Consider the following 26,631-nt stretch of genomic DNA (forward strand, 5'->3'; position numbering starts at 1 on the left):
CCTAAATACATCTAAACAAGTAAGATTAGCGCTGTTGTACTGTTATAGTTTGGGATAAAGCCCAACTTTTACAGGAACGCAAAATGTATTTGTTAATATTAATTTGAAGTTTTCTTGTTATGTATATTTTCACTGACCAGGATTGAGTTCTTAATTTATTAGCAGTTTTAGGTTTTCAGTAACGCTTTGTTACACTAAGCACAGCAAGTGGTGTGAGGGTTACTTTCTACTCCTTAGGCTGGAAACAGGTCACTGCCCTCACCCAGTTTTCTGCATCCACAACATCTACTAACATTACCAGTGTGTGACGCTCTGCTTATTCCAGTTGGTACTGTAGCTACTAACTATTTTCAAATGATGAGCTTTCTTGGTAGGAGTTCATTGCAAAGTATAGAGATCCTCTCCACCAAGCTAATCAAACTGTAAATAACCTGAAATAGTTGCACGACTGTAGTTGAAGATATGCCATAGAGTTTATTAGAGCAAAGTTTTGGGTCTACAGCCTTTCTTCTAGTACCCAGTAGCTGTGCTCATGCGCTTTATATTCTGTAGCTTTACTTCTGAACTTTTTATCTAGAATTGGAGTAAATACAAACACCATGCTGCAAATTCATTATTAAAATTGACTTGCATTGAAGAGAACCCGAGGTGGCATTTAATTATGTTAGTGGGGCACAGAGGCTGGTTGTGCACACTAACACCAGCCTATGTTGCCCCATGGTGTGCCTCCAGGACCCCCCTGCGCGCTGCTATCCCCTCCGCAGGGCTAGCGACACACAGCGTGTCGCCAGCACAATGTTTACCTATGCCATGTCTGTTAGCGCCGCTCCCCCGCCTCCTCTCTATCGGCGCTACCCGCCCGCGTCCCTTCCCTCCCGCTGATTGTAGGGAAGGGACGCGGGCGGGTAGCGCCGATACAGAGGAGGCGGGGGAGCGGCGCTGACTGACACGCATAGGTAAACATTGTGCTGGCGACACGCTGTGTGTCGCTAGCCCTGCGGAGGGGATAGCAGCGCGCAGGGGGGTCCTGGAGGCACACCATGGGGCAACAGAGGCTGGTGTTAGTGTGCACAACCAGCCTCTGTGCCCCACTAACATAATTAAATCCCACCTCGGGTTCTCTTTAAGAGGAAAATCACTGATAAACAGATGTATTAAATGACTGGTATATTTTTATTTTATTTATTTTTTTGTTATTTTATATAAAACTAAAAGTTCTTGACGTAACATTCAGTAAAATGTGTTTTCTTACTTTTTATTACTCATAAAGTTACCATAATAGCTTTTGTGCACAAGTAATATCATCTGTTTACAAATTACAAGTTCCCAAAGTACAGTTTATCTGCTCTGAAAGTTGCCATTGCATTTTATTGCATAGCTGCTGTATTTATATATTAAAATCCATCTAGTGATCTTTTCTCACCTCTCCCTGCTTCTCAGCGCGGCTCAGAGCAGTTCAAATTCAGCATACTGCTGGCTTTATACTAATTGTATCTAAAAAGGAATGTAAACAAAAGATAATGTTATCGCCTCTTCAGATGCGGCCAGATGCTGCCCACTAAAGCAAGAAGCTTTCCACTGAAAAACAAAGTGCTGTGCTGTGTTAGCTGTTTGAATGCTGTTCTGCTACAATTTTGTTTTTGTTTTTTTGTGATAGTAGATTTTATGCTGTAAATAATCTTTTAAAGCAAAGAAGAAATGCTGAATTTCATACCACTTTAAAGCCTATGTTGAAATTTAAAAGAAAACTTAAAAAAGCTCTGTGTACTGCATTTTAGATATAATAAAACATTGACATAACTATACCGATTGATTATTGATGTGGTCACATGGTCACAGCTCTCCAGTTAAATAATGCCTTCTAAGAGTAAGCACTGTGTGGCAGCCCCTGCATCTGCTTCACTGTGGAAATGGGGTGGAGTTTTGCTGCATGTTGCAAATCACCACACTGGCCTCTAGGTGGAGATGCTCATGAGGAACATCCCATTGCTGTCCGGATACACCACTGTCATCATGCTTACTAATATATATATATATATATAATGTATGTATGTATATATATATATATATATATATATATATATATATATATATATATATATATATATATATATATATATATATATACACCTTGTTGTTACATCTTTAGTAATTTACATTACTAAACAGAGCAAGAACTGCACATATGTTTGTGTGTAGAGTCTGTTTGCATTGTGCATGGACACATTTTAGCTCATTTAAAAAAACATGTTTTAAAAAATGTTAATGAGGTTGATGTTTAAAGTTTTAAAGCAGCAGCCCTAGAGTTTTGCTTTAAATCACTGAAATGTATCTAAAACTGGGGTAAAATAGCCAGGTAATTCAATTTTATTTGACTCTTGCTTCCATACTTCAAAGATACTGGACAGGGCACGGTCTAACAGTTTATACTCTATGGGACCCAGAACTACAGATAATGGTGGTAATATGGTCCTTGCCGTGGAAGAAAAACACATTTGTGGAAGTGAAGTGGAGACCTCACTTATCTTGCCTAAAGGCCCGTTTCCACTACGATCATTGCATCGCACCACATTTAAATTGCCGCACTTGTTAGTCAATGGAAGTACCCGCGGGGGGATGCGAGGCGATGCTGCGAACGCCTCACATTCCAAACGCCAATGGAAACGGCCCCAAGGAAAGCAGCAGTGGAAGATGGGATGAGTTTGGGCCTAGCTGAACAAGTCGGCACTAGCCAGGATATTTATTTTTTTCTCCCTCTATAACTGTAGATAGGCTTTACTCTCAAACTCCTTAAAGTGTGTACTGCTAACCTGTCAAGGTACAAGCCAGTCAAACATAAGTTTGTATTTAAATTGACACAAAGTGAGAGCTTAGGGCCGGTTCACACTTGCGGTTTTGCAAAAACCGCACCGGATGTCCGGACCGCACCGGAGCCGGATCGGACCTGAACCGTACGGATTCTTAAAGAGTAACAACCTGTATAAAAACAAAAAAAAATGTTTGGGTCTGGGAGGTCAGCAGAAGGGGGACCTGTGGAATCAGGCCCTCTGCTGTTTAGCACTCACCTCCACCTCCGACATGCTGCCAACATCTCCGGATCCGGATCCAGCTGTGCTGCTCCACTCCAAAATGCTTGCCCATGTGTCCCCATCCAATATCGCCGCAAAAATCCGCATAGGAAGTGGGGTAGAACATCCGGATTTTTTGCCAGTGTGTTGTGCGCTCTCCGGTTCTCATTGGTTTCCATTGGCCGGATGGACCAAAAAATAGCGCATGTTGGAACGGACACCGGAGTCCGGATCCGGTCCGGCTCCGGTCCGGACGAAACGGACACATGTGAAGCCTGGCATAGACTTACATTGCTATGCCGTGCGTCCGTTTCGTCCGGCCAGCATGCGGTGCGGCTCCGGCACGGCTATTCCGGATAGCCACCGCTAATGTGAACCGGGCCTTACCTGGCTTTGGATCTGTGATTTGGAAAGTTCAGGCTAGTAAGTTTGTTGGTTTAATTAATTGTGGGGCTGCCCACATGCTTTAGGGTGTGAAGGTGAAATTGCACACAAGACCTATGACAATGTTTAGCACTACTTTTGAGCAGTTTCCGAAGTCTGATCGATCTGGTTACTTTTGGTCAATATTGTTTGATAGCAATAAATGTACTGTAAACAGTAAGTGGTATGAGTTTTGATATTTCTGCCCAGGGTTTTCTGCAGAGATATTATGGACACCTAAGTATTCAGTCTTTTGTTTTATTTTTATAAAAAGTACTTTAGCTATATAAGTACGTGACACTCTCCAAGGCTCAGTGTGATTTTTTTTTTTTCCCTTACAGAGCGGACAATTGGAACCACTCCTGTTCAGATTTACAGAGGAAGAAGACTTGCAAATGAAGAGGATGTTGCAGAGAATGGATGCTCTTGCAAAGGTAAGGAATATAATTCTGTCTGGCTGCCTTGGCAAGCTGTATATTTCATACTAGACTGATTTCAATGTATAGTATATCACAAAGGAGAAAAGTACAATAATAAAACCCAGCACCTTACAATAGTAAACACAGATGAAGGAACGCACAGACGAACCATAATTTTGCGGAGATGAAAACTGAGAAGTCTTGACACTCTCACAATAAAGTGCCTGATAAGTATTAAAGTATTCGGATAAAAGAACAAACAGGTTGCTCAAAGAATGATGCCGTGATGCATGTAGCCATAGTAACATAGTATTAGAGGGCATAACAAAAGCTCTGCACAGCTTCCACCCACTGTCATTGTTCAGACTGAGAGGCTGCGACTTGCACTACTTCTTGTATAAACCCCTCTTTCAGAGTAGAGAATGACACATCTTCCGTCAGCTTTGTGCTACTGCAAAAAAAAAGCAGTTTTATAGAAAGTTTTGCTATGTTCTAATGAAAGAGTTTTCTAACTGCATTGGATATTGGTAACTTATTGGAACTGTCTTAAAGGAAAGGTTCAGGAAGGCTAAAAATAAAAAATATACTTACCTGGGGCATTCTCCAGCCCCTGGCAGCCGTCCTGTGCCATCGCTGCAGCTCCGGTGGCTGCCGGTCCCCTCCGGTGTAGATGCCGACCTCGCCAGGTTGGCATCTACTTGCTCTCCAGTGTGCGACTTATGGAGTCGCACTGACATCATCCGGATTGTACTGCGCAGGTGCAGAACTACTGTGCCTGCACAGTACAGTCCGGCTGACGTGAGCCGCACGTTGGAGTGCAAGTAGGCCTCTTGTACCGGAGAGGACCTCGGGTCACTGGCGGGGAGCAGAATTGCGGCGAGGGCACAGGACAGCTGCAAGGGGCTGGAGGAAGCCCAGTTAAGTGGATTTTTTATTTTTATTCTTCCTGGACGTGTCCTAACTGTAATGCCTATGTATCTATTACTTGAGTTAAACTATTCATATACGTCTTCTCCGAAAACTTGCTTATAAAAGTAGATCAAGAATTGTAGTTTTCCATGGAACATTTTAATCTTAAAAATTGTCATGGATTCCAATTAAAGAGGAACTTTTACCACCAAGGATTGGATTTCATCCCAGTTAGTAGTCGATACCCCTTTACCACAAAAAAATCTTTAGCTTTTCTCGAATAGATCATGAGGGGTGTCTGTGTGGCTGATATTGTGGTGAAACAACTGCCACCTAGTTGCATTGTGGGAAGTAACAGCTTTTTTCCAACTGTTAAAAAGCAAGCAATATATCCCTTTGTGCATAGAGCTCTCAGTAATAGAACATTCTGTATAGGTAACCTGGAAGAACTAAAAATGTCGCCACCAGAGAAACTTTTCAGAATGTAAATCAGAATGTAAATCGGGGAGAGGAAAGATTTTACAATGAGCAAACACTGAATAAATAATCTATAAATGAATATTGTAAAAAATAAAAAAAAAATTTCATTACGTTATTTTCACTACAGTTCCTCTTTAAAGAGAACCCGAGGTAGCTTCTAAGAATCCAATTAGCACACAGAGGCTGGGTCTGCATATAATACCCAGCCTCTGTTGCTATACTGTCTCCCCCAAGGCCCCCCCAGTGCTCTGCTGTGCCCCCATAGATCTAACGCCGTGCTGTCGACACACAGCGTGTCACCAGCCAGCTGTTTACCTCTGAAGTTACACTCTTTACGCTCTCCCGCCTCCTCCATAGCGCCGCTTCCCGCCTACGTCCCTTCCCTCCCCGCTGATTGGAGTGATAGGGATGCAGGTGGGGAACCGCGCTATGGAGGAGGCGGGGGAGCGGCGAGAGTGACACTTCAGAGGTAAACAGCTGGCTGGTGACACGCTGCGTGTCGCCAGCACGGTGAATGATTTATGGGGGCACAGCAGAGCGCGGGGGGGGGGGGGGGGCTGGGGGGGAACAGTATAGCAACAGAGGCTGGGTATTCTATGCAGAACCAGCCTCTGTGTGCTAATTGGATTCTTAGAACTCACCTCGGGTTCTCTTTAACAATGTGACTAGCTAGACAGACATGACGGTCATAGGGATGTCAGACAGCTTCCCCAAATACACCTTCATAACAGAAGTATTGGATGTCTCCTTTCCCTGTTCCTTTCCTGTCCAAGCTTGAGCTGCCCATTTTCATGATCCAGTTCTGCTTTTATCTTCATCAGTTTCTACGGCTACAATAGCAGTAGAGGCAACTCCACAACCCCTCTGTTCTGCTAAGTAGTCTCCCCTCAGGAGAGAGTTGTTTTGGGGGGAAAAGTCAGATTTCTACCATTAGATTTTGTCTTTTGTGTCAATACAGAGGAAGTGGGTAATGACGCACCATTACAATATGAATCTGGTGGTTGTGGGACAGAAAAGAGTCATATTATAGATACTTTAATGAATAAGACCAAGTAAAAACTTCTGGCAGACACAACAGTTTTCATTAAATCACCCAAATGAATATTTTTGCCAGGGTCAGGTAAAATTTCTGTGTGGGTAGACCTAGATTGATCGACACTGTACATGAAGGGAGAAATGTATACCACACAGCAGAGGGCAGCGGAAAGCAGAAGAAAAGAGCATACCCCACTGTGTCTTCCCCGTGTGCTATACAATAAAGGTACTACCCAGGCTGCAGATGGCAGAGGTCACATAGTTAACCTTGCATAGTTATATAGTTTGGTTGAAAAAATACATCCATCAAGTCCAACCAGAATATGCTGGTGGTGTGCAAATACATGCATTGTATAAAATGGATTTGGACCAGCATATTCTGATCCTTTAAGTGGCAGGAGAATGAAAGTCCTCATAATTAACGTAGAGCTATCAAAAGTTGTTTACCTGTGGATTGGCAAGTATTGGGCTGACTACAGTACTACCCGAGTACCTCCGTTCAACAGAAGATAAAACCTGACCAAGAACAAGAAAGGGAAAAGCAGTGGTTGGCCGACAACATTGTCAACCATGACACAGATTCTACTTACGATATATGAAAACTGATCTGCAACAACAAATGCATCTCATTTGGGTTGGTGTCATCTATTTCCATATCATATTGGTTATGTAAGGCAATATCGACATTGCCAAAAAATATGCAATATTGTATCATCCTCCAGGGGTGATATACAGGATGGTCCTCAATCATGGCCATATCATTCAGGTGGGTGTGATTTATGTTTTAGCCTTTTTAGTTTAAATACTGCCTACACCCCTTAATTATTTGTCCATTTGAAATCAATGCTCACTTATTGCTTTATCAACTGGGCCATCTTATCACAAGGGGCAGTTTGCCATCTTGCACAAAGAGGGGAAAGGTCATTTCCAGGATAACCCATCCTTTCAAGTATAGTTCAGACTTGGAACTGTTGACCCTGGAGGACTGTTTTTTCATACAGTGTGTGTATGGCAAGCATGTTGGAAGTGAGTGAATGGCTGATCAGCTGATGACACCCAAACACGGCTGTGTTTAATCTCAAGGGGGGATAAGGGCGTTAACATTTCTAGAGTTATGACCATGGTGATAAGGCAAGTAGTATTCAGGAAACATTTTACCTCGGGCAAACCTAAAGTTAACTCTTCTGTCTTTAAGTTAAGGTGAGATCTCTAAAGCTAACATTTCAATCCTTAAAATAACTACAGAATTCTAAAGTTAAAGACAGGCTGTGAATTAACTGCATGTGAAAATAACTACAGAGGAGGTAACTTAAAGAGACACTGAAGCGAAAAAAAAAATGATGCTATTATGATTTGTATGTGTACTACAGCTAAGAAATAAAACATTAAGATCAGATACATCAGTCTAATTGTTTCCAGTACAGGAAGAGTTAAGAAACTCCACTTGTTATCTCTATGCAAAAAGGCCATTAATCTCTACGACTTTCAAAGTTGTGGAGAGGGATGTTTTCTGTTTATCTCAACTGTTCCTGAACTATTTACTTTTTCTCTGCCAGAGGAGAGGTCATTAGTTCACAGACTGCTCTGAAAGAATCATTTTGAATGCAGAGTGTTGTGTAATCTGCACATATTAGAGAATGATGCAATGTTAGAAATAACACTATATACCTGAAAAAAAAAAAATGGGAATATTTTCTTTGCTGCTTATCATCTAGTAATTATTCATAGTACACAACCAATTCATTATATCATATATTTTTTTCACTTCAGTGTCTCTTTAAGAACTGAAGTGATAAGATAACTCTCTCACTGTGAAAACGTATCTCTACTCTGACTGGTGGAAAGTTTTCTCTTGCATTATCTCCAGCATGATCTTAGTGAATTGAGGCCATTGTGTTATAAAGGAACACATATGAACTTAAGTTGATGGATTGAAGCCCAACTGCACAGTCTGTCTTCCTCCTACATGCACCATTGTAATGTTTAGTCTTATGGGGTTGAATGTGGCTCCAAGTGACCTTCTTGAAATCCTGGCTATAGATGTTCACATCTATTTTGACTCAGGAAATGCTGGCACAGATACCGTGTAAAATTTCTGATAAACTGGCCAATGAGTACAGCTCATCAACTCTTTTCTTAATTATTTAATTGACATTAGCAGTGGCGGTTCCTTTACAGCATATATGTCAAACTCTGGCCTGTTGGCCAAATCCTGGCCCTCAGAGCCATTAAATTTGTCCCTCCAGTGGTTCCCCCACTTTGCATTATGTTTAGATTACCAGGGAAGCTATATTGCAGGTGTAGCCCTAGATCTCCAAGGATGCCATATGGGGTAGAGAGGGGGAAGTCAGCAGGAGAACAGAGGTGCCAGAAGGATAAAAGGAAGCTAAATGAGCTTAAAACCAAATTCTTGGTAAATAGAGGAGGTAGTGGTGGACTTACCTCCTCCAAGTAGACACACAACGACTGTAGTAAAGACAGTCAATATATTTTATTTATGAACTCCAAATATGCAACGCGTTTCGCAGGTTTGATCCCGCTTCATCAGGCAATAACAACAGAGCAATAGCATATGTGGTCAGTAGAAGAGCCAGGCACCTCTGTTGATTACAATTAAGTTTTGTTCTATCTATCATCTTTCCATTGCAATTGCATTCAGCTGACCATGTGATCACTGTGTGAGCTAATATCACACATTTAAAAGGAGAAAGCGTCACTGGTCTTTGAGGGCCAGAGCCTAATAGTCCCGAAAGGGTTGAGGAAGAAAAAAAGCTATGAAGAATGGAGTAGTTCAGGATGCCTGTTTGTGCCTGTAGTGGTTTGCAGAGTGCATAGGAACAGCCGAAGGTAGACCTAAGCTATGCAGCGGCAAGCTTGTGTTATGCAAGTTAAATGTTATTTCCCCCTGAAGTGTGCTGAAATTTTAAACTTTCTATTCAGTCCATGTCGATATGATATCCACGCCTGTGTCCTTTGTCAATTTGTTGTATAGCAGCACTGACCACAAATCACTGGTATCACAGTTTTATGAAATGCCTTCAGGTGATTGATTCAGTCAGTTTTCTATTCTAAGCTACCAGTGTCATAAAGACAGCATACATAATTTATAGCTGAACTGTGAAAAAAAATACTTTACATTCTGTTTAGTTTGACCAAAGACATGACACATAAACAGCTCAAAAGCCATTTTCCCCACAGCGCGGAGCCCTGACATTTTGCCAACGGTTATTTTAACTGCTGCCTGTGGAACGCGTGTCATACGACCATTCTCATACATATGCAGTGCATGCATATGTGTGAGGAGCCTGGCTTCCTTTGTGTTTTGTGTACTTATAGAAGCTATAGATCTGAAAGCTGCCTGGCTGGTCAGGAGATGGCACACAGTGCCTCTGAGCCTCATTAATATTTAGAGCCAGCATTACAGAGATGAGCTGTAAAGTTTGTGGCTCAGATGGTGCAGTAAATCAATGCCACAATATTTCACACATCTAAAAGGGTAGGAACAGCCCTAAGAAATGCCAGCTACATCAGGAAGTCTTTGAAATCCCTTAATAAGCACCAATTTAAATAAATGCATTAGTGCCAGAATGCAGTGTTTCATAATGAAATGAAAACAAAACACATTCTTTTGATGTCTGATGAAAAACAATGTTGGCTGTTTGTGTTATATGTTGTTAGCAGTTTTTAAGAGGCACTATAGCCGCATATAATAGAATGCAGTGAATTATTCAGGATGCCCACTTTTACGGTAAATTTCCTTGTTTCAGCATCACAGACACTTCCCTATACCTATATATTACTGTATACAGTTTTTTAGCCCTGCCCTTCCAGTGAGGTGTATCCTAGCCTGGTTAGGTATGCAGAATTCTCCTGCATGGCTGCATAGATTTTCAGTAGATTTCATGCTCAAATCTATTGGTAATCTGTATGCATTACACTGGTGGAAAATATAATTTGGTCAGAGAGATCTATCTGGTGGTCGTATCTGGTGGCCTTCTGCTAATATTACCTTAAAAGTGCTTGTACACAGCTTGATAGTAAAGCTCCGTACACACGCTCGACCAATGTTGCACCAAACAACGGGGCAGCTGAGAATAGTGTAAAAAAAAAAAGTGTACAAATGACTGTAAAAGACAGTGATTATCCTCAATATAGACTGATCAATCCTGGCAAATTGGTTTGGCCAAAAATCGGTGTTAGTCGTTTGCACCGAATGATGACAAACGATTGTCCTGGCTTTTGCTAACTATCTGATCGGCAAACTGTCATTGTGCCAGATTTCAGTTCAAATGTTCTCCGTCATTTGCTCTTAGCTGACTGCCAGAAATCGCTTGTTTTATATCACATAATACATTAGTGAGTCTTTCTTGTGATTCCTATTTGACTTGTTTCTCCCTTTGTGTGCAAATTTTTCAACAAACTGTGAATTTAAAAGAAACCATTTGCATTAGATTCACATATCATTGATCTGGCTGGGACCTTTAGGGCCAGTTTGCACACACTTCTGGTGGCGTCTCCACTAAATACATTTTTGCAGGTGTGCTGAAAAGCATTTGACAGCCTTTGGCAGCTTTTAGCAGCGATCGTATTTCACCCCCGCTGGGGGACATGGGAGCAAGGCGGTAAGTGACCCTGGGAGCTACTTGTTGCTTTTACAGTCTCCTGAAACAACTACAATAATTGGCATCAGAATGCAGCGTTTGCATAAGCGGTGGTAAATGACGGTACAAGTGCTGCCAATTCATTTGAATTGGCACCACGGCCGGCAGTAAGCGTTGTGCAAACTCCCAAGTGAACCTGCCCTTTTCCACGCCCAGCCAAAGGACAACATTTGTCACGACTCTACAACCTGCCCAGCCTTGGCTCATCTCATGCCCAGACATTGTTTTGATGGGCATCAGAACCAGGCCCACTGTCACAGGAGCCCCTTGTGGCTGACCGCACTTAGCCTTCTAAACGGTGCCAGCGCACAGATCGTGCGAACTCTGGTCGCAGTCAATGCGCAGGAACCGTTAAGAATTAGCCGCAGACAACTCAGAAGGGAGCCTGTGAGACACGGGTGATTACAACGTCACCTACTGGTTCAGAGTAAACTGCCACCACCGCGGTTACTAGGGGACCGTGGGGCCCACTAACTGACTGACTAATCCTGCGAATAAAACGGTTAAACACACGATATTCTGTCTAGCCAACAACAAATAAACAGTAGCGTATCTTCAGAGACCCGGGATCATTTCTGTGTGTGCTGATAAGCAGGGTAGCGGAAAGTGAATGACTTGGAGAAAGTCGTTTATTCACGCAATATAAATAATTAATATATACAGACAATTATGAAAATCAACAATTATGAAAACAGTAATAGCCAGTATGAAAAATAAAAGAAGGGAGAAAAAATACTTAGTTCCTGGAAAGATGTCCTTATTGTGGGAAGAATCATAAAGTCCTTGGTTTCAAAGTCCAGAGTTCAGAGTTCAGACCAGGTGGATGCCAGCATATCCTCAAGCTGGCATCTGATGAGTGCAAGATGTTTCAGTGTGGAGGACCCTGCCCGCCTGCTGGCTCTGTGCTTTTGATGAAGCTGGTTTGGGGGTGTGGCAATGCCAGCCCCCTCTGAGCTACCAGCAAATGACAGTTCATTCCCTCTGAGAGATTTTAGAGCTAAACTTATGAATTGCTGTAACTCCTGAACCATACACGTTACATTTAGGGGGGTAACAGCTTCATACTTGGAGGAAAATACAGATTAATATGATACCTGACATGGCTAGTGCATCAGATCAGGGTCCTGAGTAGATTCATACCTGGGTGGTAGGGGCCCCGGGCCCCTCTCGACTGGTATCAAGAGATCCAGCATGACCCTACGGATCCAATGATACCGCTCTCATAACCACCCTATTTATTGTATTCTGTAAATGGGCAAAAGATTATATTGTACATTCATTTCTTCCTGCTAAGGCCGGAGTCAGCCTGACTGGAGTCCAGCTGTGTCTGCTTCTTGTCTATGAAAAGGCCCTGTTGGCTCCTTCAATTAACATCTGAATGTGAAATCTGCTTAGACAACTTTGAGTTTACACCTCTGGCTTGATCAGCAGTCACAGGGCCAGTCTCCCTGCCAGCTGCTTGTCACCTTATACCTGATGGATGGGCCATCAGCACAGCTTGAAGCCAGGGACTCTCTGGGCCCAGGCTCATTAGCATATCAAAAGAGCCATCCTGCAGTTAAGGTGATGCTATTCCTCTGCTAAGAAGGGACTGCAGACCTCCTACACAATAAATCCAGATTCTATCGATTTGAAGCGCAATCGACGCAGAGAATCGAGTGCGATCGCTTTTCTTCACGGGCGGTTCCAGGACGCGCCTGCGTCCCCGCAATCGTCCGTGACACCCACCAACTTTATTATTGGCTATTATTTCCACTATTCATATAGCAGCATCTTATTACCTAGCATTTTAAAGAGTACAATGAACAACAACATATCTACTGTCCCATGTTCAAACTGAAAGGTAACCACTGTGTGACCTTGAAGGATACCTCAATTGAGAGGGATATGGAGACTGCCTTTTTATTTAATTTTAAACAATCCCAGTTGCCGAGACTCTTGCTGATCTTTCATGCATCAGTAGTGTCTGAATCGCCAACCTGAAACAAGTATGTGTCAAACTCGGTCAAAAGTCTGATCTGTTCAGGGTCCCTGGCCAAGGCTACCTCGCTTGAGAAAATCTGTAGCATTTTACCGCAACTTAAAAACGCATGTGAAAATGCATGTAATGAACGTCTATGGTGCCACTGCTTTTCAGGAGGCACCTGCAACTCTGCATAGCGTTGATAAAGAAAAACTCCTTTTCTGCCCAATGCATGCATTTTCTCATTGAAATCACTGAGTATTGTAAAAACGGCATGCATTGAAATGCACCCACAATCGAACTTCAAAATCAACTGTAGCTGCCGCAGACACAAGTGTGATCCCTCCCTAAAAGTATTAGAAGCAGAGAATCCGCAACATGTCAGACAACTGGAAATAAATATGTCAGCCTCCATATCCCTCTCACTTCAGATGTCCTGTAAAGCCTCGTTCACATCATTTAGCGCAGATGGATGTGCGATCAGAACGCAACGCGTCCGATCGCACGCCATCTGCGCTACTATGCGTTGCGCTGCAGATCCCATTCATTACAATGAATGGGATCTGCGCTGCGATTCCCAAAAATGCGTGCAGCACGCGATAGCGCAATCGCGCTGCCACGCAGCGCATATGATGGGAACGGTAGAAGGGCTGTCTATGCCCTTCTTGCGTGTCGCACACTATACGCGCTGCCAAAATGCGCACGGCAGCGCGTATAGTCTGAACGAGGCCTAAAGCTCCTAAAGCCTCCTACAGACGAGACGAAAAAATGTTGGAAAACAATCAACAGCTGATCGGCAGATAATCATTTGTAAATAAGTTTATAAAAGATGTACAAAGATGGTGGCAAAATATGTTTGTCTCTCAATCTCTCAAATCTATCCTGGTGGATCAGTTATAACAATCATCCTTCCCACAAGATGTGTATGAGATCGTCCGATATCAAGAAATTTGATCAAATTTTTTTCTCTCCTTCAATTCAAGTCACGTGTGAGTGGCTAATATTTTCAATACATTTCTCAGAAACTGAATGGTGTAGGATAGATTATCAATTTCTTGATTTAAAGACCAAAGCAATTATTTTTTACGTTTTCATTCATTTATTTTATAATTGGGAAGAGATTGATGCATTGGTCTGTTTTTTTTTTTTGTTTTTTTTTAAATACCGATTGTAATTCTCAGATTGAAAAAATAAAAAATAAATTGTATAGTGTATGTGAGAACACCTATACAGATAGTGATCTGTGAGAGATCAGTCATTATGCTGGTCAAGAGACACTTTTATAAGGTACAATTATTTTCCTGCTGCTAAATACAAGTGAATACTGCAGGCACAACTGAAGGAGTCAAGAAGGTTCAGTTTCACATATTTCCTTGCTTTGTAATTAATCTCATGATGCCGCCATGCATGTTGCACTGCAGTAAGCTATGCCCACATGCTTTCTGTCACCCAAGACAATTGTCGATGATTATTTTAGGTGACAGTTTAACATCAATCATCATATAAACACTAGTAGACCCAAGCCCATTTTAAAAACGGGCTCCAGGTCTTTTTTTTTACCGCCGCTGCCAGTCACTGCGCACGCAACTGCCGGCCCACCCACCTTGCTCCCTGGTCCCTCCAGCTGTCCGTTACTGCGCACATGCACAGTAACAAAATAACAGGGATGCTGCATAACTGCTGGACGCAGTGACACAGGCTCATTATTATATAGCACTAGTAGACCCAAGCCCGTTTAAAAATGGGTTCTAGGTCTTTTTCCTGCTGCCGCCGCCAGTCGCTCGCGCCCGCATCCGCCCACCTCGCTCGCCCGCATCCGCCCACCTCGCTCGCCCCCCTCCCTCCCTGGACGCAGCGACACAGGGAGATTATAGTATAGGATACTGCTATTCTGTTCTCTGGAGACAGGAGTGTGAGCCAGAAGCACCCTTTTTGGGAACTTCAATAGAAGTCTCACTTCGATCGCAAACAAAGCATGTCTGTTTCATGGTTGTGCCTCGTATCGCCTCTCTTCTCTTTTAGCGCTCCTATGTTATCCAGGTAGGTTTTTATAAAGACAACACATGCATTCTCTGATGTCAAACAACTTAAAAATAAAAAAAAAGTCAAACTGTCTGGCTCTTTTCTTTGTGGCCTTTCTTCAGCCTAGATGCAGACAGGGAACAGAGACCTGAGAACAGTGTTTTTTGTTCATAGCAAAAAAAAAACAAAAAAAAAAAACGCACATGTTTTATCAAATTTCTTTTTATAGTACTCCAGAAATATACCCTTTGGATTTATTTTTAGGATTCCCTTTTGAGTGATGGGTCTGCTTTAATCTCACTTTTATTACAGATATTTTTCACATGCATAGTTGTGTAGCCTGTTCTCAAGCTCACAATGTAATGGATAATGTGTTTTTTAGCAAATCTTTTTTGTTTTGTTTATATAGAACTTTTCATTTTTTTTTTATATAGAGATTTTTATTGCTTGACTGAACAGTATCACAATAGATATAAAGTGAAGTCATGGCCACATGAGCCAGAGCAACACAGAGCGAGGCCTGCGACACAGGGGATACGTTTTAGTGTATTGTGTGTATTGTTGGTCTTTTATGTGAACGTGTAACCCGGTTTTCTTTTATGATGCCAGTGACACAAGCAGCATCTACATTGTTCCATTATTTTTGTTTCAGAAAGCCTTGGAAACAGGTGTTCGCTTGATGGTAGATGCAGAACAGACATATTTCCAACCTGCAATCAGTCGCCTGACATTGGAAATGCAGCGTAAATTTAACAAGGACAATCCCATTATCTTCAACACATACCAGTGCTACTTGAAGGTAAGCGGCTCCAAAGCAATAATGCTTACCTCTCCATGCCAGGCAGAGGAGAATAAAGAGTGCGGAATTTACGAGCTTGCATACCCAACATTGCCTTGATGCAAATTCTAGAATACATTCAGCTGGCTTGATAAAAAAAAAGATTCCGGCAGAGAGTTTAGGTCTTCCAATAAATGTGATTCTGTAAGTATTATTTACTGGTAGTTATGTTAACTGAAGAACTTGCATATTTAGTATGCAACCAAGATACCCGCACCAGTCATCACTAAGATAGCAGGGGAACGTATAATGGCAGTTTAAACGGTGTTAAAAGTCTGGAGGATAGAATGCGTTAATGTGATGGAGAAAAAAATGACATTTTGGGGCGTGTACATCTTTGTGTTTGTTTGTGTGTGTGTGTGTGTGTGTGTGCGCGCACGCATGCACGCAATCCTTCAGTACTACAGTACCACAGATACAGGCTGATGATTTGCAACAATGACTGTAAAGATAAATTGATTTCCAGAAGATCTCTTGGTTAGTAAATCCAGCCATCATGTGGGGAACAAATAGGGAAACTTGCTGCTTGAAATGTGTGGAGCCACTGTTTACTTTTTAACCATTACTGCCGCTGGGACGTGAACTTTACGTCCGAAGCGGCAGCTGCTGCAGCAGCAAGGATGCACTAGTCACATCCCAGCAGTTTGAGGGGCTGTGTACACGATTGTGCAGGCAGAAGGCAATCTCATTGTTGCCGGCCACAGTCTGTCCGCCGAGAATTTTTGATCAAAAACAGTGATTATTCTTAAATACAACCACCACGCTGCCTCCCGCTCACTCGTTTCCACCACTTCCCGCTGCGATCATTAAATTAATAAATGGGAACAAAGTTCCCATTCATTCATTTCCACTCCAGGCCACCATGTTCACAGCCATCAATGGATGCCTGCGTCACTTCTTTGGTTACATAGTAACACATTGCTTCCTATGTAGCTCTCTTAAATCTCCATTACCATTACTTTTGTTCACTTAGCTAGAACCTAGTGATCCCCAACAAATGTGCCCAGTACGCACATTTAAGTTTAGAGTAAACTGGTCATTTGCTGTATCAAAATCAAGAACAGCTGATCAATTAACTAGCATATGGTACATTTACCATCTACTGGCTAACTATACCCTCATATTTCATAGAAGTGGTAAAACTGTTCAATCAAGACTGTATCATTGACGGGCAACTATACTGCATTGGTAAAGATAAACGTCTTTCAGGCAGAGCCCAGTGATTCTGTTATACATCAGTGACTCTTTCCTATTGGATCTGTCAGTCGAGAAAAACCCAGGCTATATTGCTGTTAGCTTTCTGAGTATAGACAGATTCTGGGGAATATTCAAAAAAGACAAAACCTTTTAGTAGGTAATTACAAATATATTCCCAATCCAATGATACTTTGAGGATTGAACTACTTGATGTATTTACTTAACTGCAAGGTTATTTTCTAACATAAACACAACTCCAACTGTTGTCAAGTCAAGAGGTGAAGAGTTTGACGCGTGTAGCTCCATTCCTTTGCTTACTAAACGCACTACTCAACTCCTTTGACGTAATTGAGTATGTTGCGTGAGAAACTCTATAGCGTCCTTACTGCATTAAGGACTATGTTACAACACACGTTTTCCTAACTGTATTCAACCCTTTTGTTTGGTTAAGTATCTTATCATAATGACAGAGTTGCTTTTCATGTGGGATGATCATGAAAATACCAGCTGTATCTAAAGGGTGCTTTCAAAGCAAAGTACAGTTACCCTTTGCCCTAACCTGTACTCAAGAAATGTAAATGATACTTGCTATCTAGAATGTGTGGTTTACATATATTGACAAAGGCCACGGACCTGGTGGGGTGTGGAAGTTATATTTGTATTTACAGTCACAACAGAGATCAAGAGTTTCTTTTGTAGTGTGTGTGTACCTATACTACATTAAATCAAAAACGTATTACCTAATATATCACAGAAATAATAGTTTTGTGTTTTTACAGTATTAGAATTAAGTCTACAGTTCCTGAAACAATTTGTCCATTAACTACCTCTATGTGGCCTCCTTATCTAAAGCACCCTAAATTTCAAGATTTACGGTAGTGCTAATTTGCTGAAAAGGGCCGAGGGCTCTCATTTGACTAAAGATATGCTAATTGCCTGGTTGGCATTCGGCTTGGCAGCTTATCATACTCCACTTAAAGGAATCGTCAGGCATAAAAAAAAGTGTTTCATTTACCTGGGGCTTCTACCAGCCCCATGCAGCCATCCATTGCCCTCAAGGGTCTCTCACTGCTGCTCCGGTCCCCCGCCGCCAGCTAGTTTTTGTTTTTGCCGACCTCAGGGTCGGCGGGCTGCCACGCGTACATTTGCACGCATTCCCGCTGGTGCATGAACATTAACACATGAATTTTTATGCGTTAGTTGTGCAACGCGTAAAAATTTAGTTTCACTTAGTCAGTGAGTGACTATGAGGGCATAGGATGGCTGCATGAGGCTGGTAGAAGTCCCAGGTAAGTGAAACTCATTTATTTATTTTATTTATTTTTCTTTCCTTTAAGGTGAGAAGGCTCATATGATGCCCACATAAGTAGCCACATTAATATTGCTAAGGGACACACTTAATACATAATACTACAGTATTTTCTAGATGCATGTACCTTCTCTATAACCCTATGTAGACACAGACACAAAACATTTATATCACGCTCCTGGCGGACTCAAAGCGCCAGAGCTGCAGCCACTAGGACACGCTCTATAGGCAGTAGCCGTATTAGGGAGACTTGCCTAAGGTCTCCTTGAGAAACTTGCGTATTTGGTGACTGAAAATTGCAAACCCAATTAATATGCATAAAATCAATTTTTTTTTATTTCATTTAGGATTAATGCAGATTTCATTCCGAACCTTTACGTAGAACTCCAGACTGATTTTATAACATTTTGAGCGATGCTGGGAGGGGTTAGAGTTCACGAATGGGTATACGTACACTGTGTGGCAAACCTGGAACTGCGTCTCTGTATAATTAGATGAAAAAAAAAATATTTCCTGCATTTTCAGGTCTGATCTCTAATTGGTCTGTATCTTCACCATGCTGATGTGTGAAGGCCATGCCCTCCTGCCTTACTTTTACTGTATACATGTACTGAAAAGATTCCAAGTATTTTCATATAGGTAGTCATAAGGTGTACAGTTTGCTACATCTGGCATGGTATTTTGAGGACCTTCTTTCCAAGTAAACTGCCTGCAGCATCGTCACATGCATTCAACACTGTATGCTTGCCTTTTAACAATCAAAGCATATGCTTCAAACTCCTTGGTTAAAAAAAAAAATTGAAAAGAGCTTGCAATGGGAAGTCTCCTACTTCCTTTTGGGCACAAGCAACCTATTTAACTGAACATATAGTATAGCCTGGAAATATAATATTGTGACACATCTGTGAAATAGTGTTGTTGGTAATTTGCTTAGCTGTGACCCATTTTTAGTTAAAATCGGTAAAACAATGTGTAATTTTCGAGTGATTCAAGGTAGAAAGACAAATTCATCCATTCTGGTTAAATCCTGTCTTAAGCCCCATACACCAGCTCAACAGCTGTCTTTTACGCAGCACAATTGTCAAACAAATTTTGTTGTGAAACAAGTTGAAACAACTAAAAAAAAGTTGCTTGCTATTGTTCAAACAGCTGATAAGAAGTCAATCCAACAGTTGGATTGACTTCTTATCAGTCTTAAGGGGCCCATACACCTAACGATTTTCCCGCCGATATACGGCCGATTCGATCACAGTGATCAAATCGGCTGTGAAATCGCCGCACACACCGCTGACAGAACGATTGATTTCCGTCCGAAACCGATCGTTCCCGTCGATCCGTCCATGCGGAACATTTCTCTCGATCGCCGGCGGGTTGGGAGTGCGTCCATAGCGGCGTTCGAATGCCCGACGACCGACGCAATACAGCGGTTATACATTACCTGTTCCGGCCGGCACGAGTCCCCTGGTCCCCGCTGTCTTCTTTCCGCGCTGGGTTCCGGACCGGCTGCAGCTACACAGAACTTCCTGTCCCGGCAGGAAGTTTAAACAGTAGAGCGCCCTCTACTGTTTTAACTTCTCCTGGACAGGAAGTTCAGTAGCTGCAGGAACGGTCTGGAGCCCGGAGCGGAGAAGAAGACAGCGGGGACCAGGGGCCTCGCGCTGGCCGGAACAGGTAATGTATGCAGGGGGGGGGGGTCAGCTCAACAGATTGTTAATGGTTTCAGGCTGAAATCGATTCACAATCTGTTTGCAGTAAAGGTGGCCATACTATCCCTCTCTGATCGAATCTGATCAGAGAGGAATTGTATGGCCACCTTTACTGCAAACACTATCTGTTGGTCGAATCTGATGGCAAATCGACCAGTGTATGGCCACCTTTATCAGCTGTCTGAACAACAGCAAGCAACTTTTTTTTAGTTGTTTCCACTTGTTTCACAACAAAATTTGTTTGACAATTGTGCTGCGTAAAAGACTGCTGTTGAGCGTGTGTATGAGGCTTTAAAGTACCGGTATTTCTGGGCTTCTTGAGGAAGAAGAAAATCGAGCTCTATGCTTGTCAGTACTCCCACCATATGTAAACAGATACTGCTGCGTATTTCAAACTTGACAATAGACAGACTAGGTGTAAAAACTCACTGTTCTGAAGAGTCATGCACGGTTATCAGCAGAGCATCCCTACAAATGCAGAAGGCAATGAGGTACAGCCTTTACAGAAATAAAAAAAAAAGAAAATGTACATTCAGTAAGTTATTTTTGGAAATGGCCTGATGGACCATATACTAATCTAATTTTTGGACATTGACTGCTGCTATTAGAGTAAGAAGCACATCTATAGTGTGTATGTAATAAGTGTATAATGTGATTCAGGCACTACTGCAGCTAAAAAGATCAGTAGGACTGCCAGGCAACTGGTATTGTTTAAAAGGAAACACATATGGCAGCCTCCATATCCCTGCCAGCTCAGGTGTACTTTAATTGTGTACTGTCCTCTCCCCCTTTTGTGCCATGACTTTGTGATTGTGCATAATACATCTATTATCTACTCCCCTTGCCAGTTTACTGTACAGCACTGTGTAAAGTGTTCTTTGTAAATAAAGGATAACTGGAAAGCATTTGAAGACCTTGTTTTTGTTAGTGTTTGCTCTGTGCATGAATTGTTATATGTAGTCAGCAGCACACTGTAACAAGCATGTCTTAAGAGTCATAGAATTGAATGTCCTAAGCATGGACAATATTAATAAGACTGCTAGAAGTCTACAAAGATAATGTTTCCTCTCTATATTTAGGAAGCGTATGACAATGTGACAGCTGATGTTGAGCTGTCTCTGCGAGAGAATTGGCATTTTGGAGCAAAACTAGTGAGGGGAGCGTATATGCAGCAAGAGAGAAGTCGTGCAGCAGAGGTTGGCTATGAAGACCCAATCAATCCCACCTATGAGAGAACCAATGAAATGTATCATAGGTATGTATACAGAGCCAACATTTATAGTAAAGTATCTCTTCTTAAGATAATTTTTTTCTTTATGATTATTTTTAGTTTGTATAATGCCAACATTTTTTGTAGCCATGTACAGACTACAGAGTACAAAAACGGACAAAAGGGGAGCCATAGGTACTGTACATAAATAGTTCAATGTGTGGTACAATCAGGACTTCAATCAACATAAGGTGGCCACACACCTCACACATTTTTAAATATCTGTGCTATTCAAGAATAGCAATCATTTTTTCTGAATGTAACATTTCAAAAATCTGACCAATGTACCACACACCTACGTTCAATTTTTTCCCAACTATGAAAAAAATGATTGAAAACAGAAAAAAAAATTGCTTGAGTGTATATATTAATAAATTGACAATCTACCGCACACCATTCAATTTTCATAAAAAATGAGACCAATTCACCATGCCCGATCGACTTTTATCAAATAAAAACAGGAAATCCTATTGGATTTCTTGCTTGAATAAAAAAAAAGCTTTAGATTTTTTGGGAAATCCAATCTTTTTATCGAATTGCCATACAATTGAATCATTTTATTGTATCATGTGGGGCCACCTTAAGAGAAATGTGGGGCAATACCAATACTGTGGGGCACTGCTGGTACATGTTCATTTGATGTTTTGCGTTCGCTGAAAAAAATCTGTCACAACCATTTTGGCTAAGGGCTCTTTCTTATTAGGCAACGCGTGCACGAACCCAATTTCATGCACGCATTAAGTGACATCGGGAAGTTGCGGTACGACGCTGATTAGCAGCAGTAGTTATAATTCACCCCGACAAGAAAATGAGGTCGTCTGACGATTAAAAGCTCCCGGGTGTGTTGAACTGTTGAACTTTCATTTTACCTTGGTTAACGCAATCTATTGCCTTTGCGTCTAAACGCTGAAAATCAGCTCAGTTGTGAAAGAGCCCTAACAGATTGTTATAATCACTGTACAGACATGCATGCAGAGCCCTCTATTGAGCAGCATTACTCTCTTTTGGACAGCAGGAGGCCCTCTGCTGTCAGAGTATACCAAGCATCTTTAAAGAAAACCTGTAATAAAAAAAAAACTCCCCCTGGGGGGTACTCACCTCGGGTGGGGGAAGCCTCCGGATCCTATTGAGGCTTTCCCCATCCTCCTCGGTCCAACGGTGGCGGCGATAAAGCTCCCTGAACATCGGGGCTGTAAATACAGGATTTACCTTCCCGGCTCCAGCGCAGGCGCAGTATCGGCTCTCCGCTCTGAGATAAGCTGAAATAGCTGTTCACTGTCGAGCCGCTCTACTGCGCAGGCGCAAGTCGCCTGCGCAGTAGAGCGGACCTGACAGAGATCAGCTATTTTCGCCTATCTCCGTGCGGAGAGTTGGAACAGCGCCCCCGCTGGAGCCAGGAAAGGTAAATAAATCAGCGCTTGTCGAGGGAGGATTCTGGGACACTTCAGGGGAGCCAGCGCTGGACTACCTGCAGCTACAGGGGAGGGGGAAGCCTCATTGGGACGCTGAGGCTTCCCTCTCCCGAGGTGAGTACCCCCCAGGATAACTTTTTTTTGTTACAGGGTCTCTTTAAAGATTGATGCAGAGTAGGCAGACAACTGTTATATGACATAATCAACAACCAATAAAACAATCTTTCATCTGCCATAAACAGTGTTCTGAAGGATTAAATTCCAATCCCCTTGATTAAGAGTGAATATCTGTTTGCGTGCTTCAGCCCTAATACCTGCAAGGATTCATAGCCTGTAATGAATGGAAGCTGCAGGTTTTCATTATCTAGGGTGCAGGGCTGGATTTGTACTATTTACTGCCCAAGGCCACTATCAGCAGCCACCTCACTCCAGTATAGGTAGCCAGATGACCCCTCTCACCACTCCAGTATAGGTAGCCAGATGACCTTCCCCCTCCCCCAATGAAGGTAGCCTGGTGACCCTTCCCTCTAGTATAGGCAGAAGGATGACACTACCCCTCCTCCAGTTTAGAAAGCCTGATGACTCCCCTTTTCTTTAGTATAGGTAGCTTGATGATCACTACCCCCTTTAATGTAAGGAGCTAGAAGACCCTACCCCCATTCCTTATAGATAGCCTGATGACCCCCCTCCCTCCAGTATAGGTAGCCAGGTGACACCCCCCTTCCCCCAGTATAGCCTGCTGCCCGCCCTTAATACTATGGTGCCCTAGGCCATGACCTATGTTGCCTTGGCTTAAATCCCGGCCCTGCTAGGGTGTATAATAGAGAGATAGCAGTTAGCAGTTTTTGCAAGATAGCAGTTTTTGCCCACAGCTGATGGTTACCTGGCTTTTTTTTTTTTAGTTAGATGTGGTGGGAGCTTAAACCTATTTTGGTTCCTGGATGTAGAAACTACGTCCAGGAACCATGCGCGCTACCGCACGCTCCCGGCCCGCGGTTCGTTAGCCAGGCAATCAGTGAATCGGGCTATGGTGCCCGATCACTGATTCCTCTCCCCCGCTGAAAAAGCTTCTCTTGGAAGCTGCGCCTTTTCTGGCTGTTACCTCCCCCATGCGTCACTCTAAGCGTGTGTTACGCTTAGAGTGACGTCATGTAAACAAACTCATGGCCGCCATCTTGTGGCCAAAAAGTAATACTACAACTAAAAGTAAAAAAAAAATGAAAATCAACACACATTTACATTGTAACACTACTGTTTACCTCCCACCCTCCCAAAACTACCCAAATAAAATGTTTAATATAAAAAAAAACAACATTACAATAATAATAAAAAAAAAAACATGTAAATATTTACCTAAGGGTCTAAACTTTTTAAATATCAATGTAAAGATGAAATATTTCTATATATTTTTTTTATTTTAAACTTGTAAATAGTGATGGATGCAAAACGGAAAAAATGCACCTTTATTTCCAAATAAAATATTGTCGCCATACATTGTGATAGGGACATAATTTTAACGGTGTAATAACCGGGACATATGGGCAAATACGATACATGAGTTTTAATTATGGAGGCATGTATTATTTTAAAACTATAATGGCTGAAAACTGAGAAATAATCAATTTTTTCCGTTTTTTTTTTCTTATTCTTCCTGTTAAAATGCATTTACAGTAAAGTGGTTCTTAGCAAAATGTACCCCCCAAAGAAAGCATAATTGGTGGCGGAAAAAACAAGATATAGATCAGTTCATTGTGATAAGTAGTGATAAAGTTATAGGCTAATGAATGGGAGGTGAACATTTCTCAAGTGAAAACGACGGAACGCGAATGGGTTAAATCCTCCGGGCCCATAGACTCTCTCCAGGCCCTAGGTAACTGCCTAGGATTGCCTTGTAGATGACCCGGCTCTGCAGTTACATCCCTTGATTCATGCTCCTGATGTCTTGATTGAGTTGCTTTATATATATATATGATTAGTGTCTCAAGCATTCATATGCCCACACCTTGGCATTATTATTATTATTTCAGATCTAAAGATGACAGCAGGACCAATTATTTTTAATGAAAGTGGCATTTGTCTTCATCGCAGTACATTTGAGGGAAAGTATTTTGCACTTAGTAAATGGGTGACCACAGCAGTTATTTTTATCCTCATTTTTTACCATTTTTATATGCCTTTTTGTTATCATGTTATTAGATACATCCTTTACCTTTCCAGGATAGCTTTAGGCAACAACAGATTCTAAATATCAATCCTGTACTTTGTTTTATACAACTTCAGCCAAAATGTTTGCCAGGCAAATAAAAAAAACTGTTTCCAACAGCCAAGAATCCATCCAGTTGCACACTGCTCAGTTAATCAACCAGCTGTATGAGAACATATTTGAATAGGAGCGTGATGGGTAAATTACTTATTAGCATAATACAACATCCAATTTCTGCAGTGCTTTTTATGTTGCTTATATTTTGTCATTGGCTTGCTCTGTCCATTGAAGTGAATTAAACATTCTGAGCTAAAAGGAGGAAATAAGGAAAACTTTTAGGGACCTTTCACACTGGGCCGGTGCTGTATTTTTACGGCACCCCATCGCAGGGCAATGACGGTCTATGGGGAGTTTCATACCGACGAGGTACGGCGCAGTGCGACAGAAGTGACGTTTTCGCAGCATCCCAGATGGTCAGATAAATCTTTGTTGCAGTGCGGTTCTGTGGCAACATGCGACAGACCAGATATCATGTAAGTCTATGGCAATGTGTGTGTGAAAACCCGCCGCAAGTTTTATGCGTTGCGCATGCATGGAAGCATATTTTTAGCAATGTTTCCGCGCATATGATTGCTTCGGACACAGGAAGTGAGCGGCACTTCCTGCTTGGCCGGCTGCCAGACGGGGATTACCGCTTACTAACATGGAAATCCCCGATGGCCGCACCGCTAAAACATGTTAGCAGTGGGAAACCGGCCTTAAATGTTGCTAACTTTTCAGTTGTAAAGTTCACTTGGAGATGCCATCTTCATGGTCCTTTGGTGGTTTACTTTACAACAGGGATCAGGAACCTTTGTGGCTGAGAGAGCCATAAACGCCACATATTTTAAAATGTAATTGTGTGAGAGCCATACAATATGTTTTAAACTGGGACAGTGCGCAAGTGCAGCAGAGGGCACACATCCCTGTTGCCATGGTGATGTTTATACAGTTGATACACATCTTCAGCTTCTCTTGGGTTAATGTACATCAACATCAGCAATTTCCCCAAGAGCTAGGAGAGACAGGAGAAATACAGATTAACAGCTTGTACAGTTGGCTAACTGACTTAGGGGTTGATTCACTTTGTAGGACGAGATCCCAGCACTTTGGACCAATAGGCTGCTTGTCAAGTGACAGGCAGCTTATTGCGCCAATCAAAATGCGGGGATCTTGTCCTACAAAGTCACTGGACCTGACAGGATCCAGGGTGGGACAATTGGAGCACCTGTTTTGGGGAGAGAGTAGTGCAGCTACAGCAGTAGCATGCCTACTTTGAAAATGTTTGCTTGCGCTGCCACACTAAGCTGCGCTGCTTCAGCAGTGTAGCTTAGTGAATCAACCCCTAACTGTGAGCCAGATGTAGCTATCAAAAGAGCCACATCTGCCTCCTGACCCATAGGTTCTCTACCCCTGCTCTACAAGATGGTAAATCTTATGTACAAAAAATACATATGCACCATAATACATGATCCTAGTAATGCCCAGAATCTCCGGATTGTGATGTGACTGTTTAATATAAATAGAGCTGGACATATCCAGAGTAAAAAAAAATACTAAAGCAGTAAATGCAAATATTCCTATACATTTCTTTTAAATGGGAATTTGCTGCATTACCCACAGGAGACATAACACAGAACAATTAAATAGATTGTGCTTAGCCATTTAAAGTGGACC

General features: G+C 42.1%; 1 protein-coding gene and 1 long non-coding RNA gene across 2 annotated transcripts in view; one reads left to right on the top strand and one right to left on the bottom strand.

Annotated features, from left to right (window-relative positions):
- The window catches only part of PRODH (proline dehydrogenase 1), a 230,870-nt gene that overhangs the window by 173,261 nt on the left and 30,978 nt on the right, over positions 1-26,631 (top strand). The window contains exons 9-11 of the mRNA XM_068238726.1: positions 3,833-3,925; positions 15,633-15,779; positions 21,110-21,285. Of these exons, the coding sequence (XP_068094827.1) occupies positions 3,833-3,925; positions 15,633-15,779; positions 21,110-21,285 (416 nt within the window). The remainder of the gene's footprint in view (positions 1-3,832; positions 3,926-15,632; positions 15,780-21,109; positions 21,286-26,631) is intronic.
- LOC137520358 (uncharacterized) lies at positions 1,423-25,004 on the bottom strand. Its single transcript, XR_011021693.1, has 3 exons — positions 24,922-25,004; positions 20,460-20,528; positions 1,423-1,494 (listed from the first exon to the last, which is right to left on the bottom strand). It is a non-coding gene; the product is annotated as an uncharacterized lncRNA (long non-coding RNA).

Source organism: Hyperolius riggenbachi, chromosome 1 (assembly GCF_040937935.1).
Source record: "Hyperolius riggenbachi isolate aHypRig1 chromosome 1, aHypRig1.pri, whole genome shotgun sequence".
Classification (NCBI taxonomy): Eukaryota; Metazoa; Chordata; class Amphibia; order Anura; family Hyperoliidae; genus Hyperolius; species Hyperolius riggenbachi.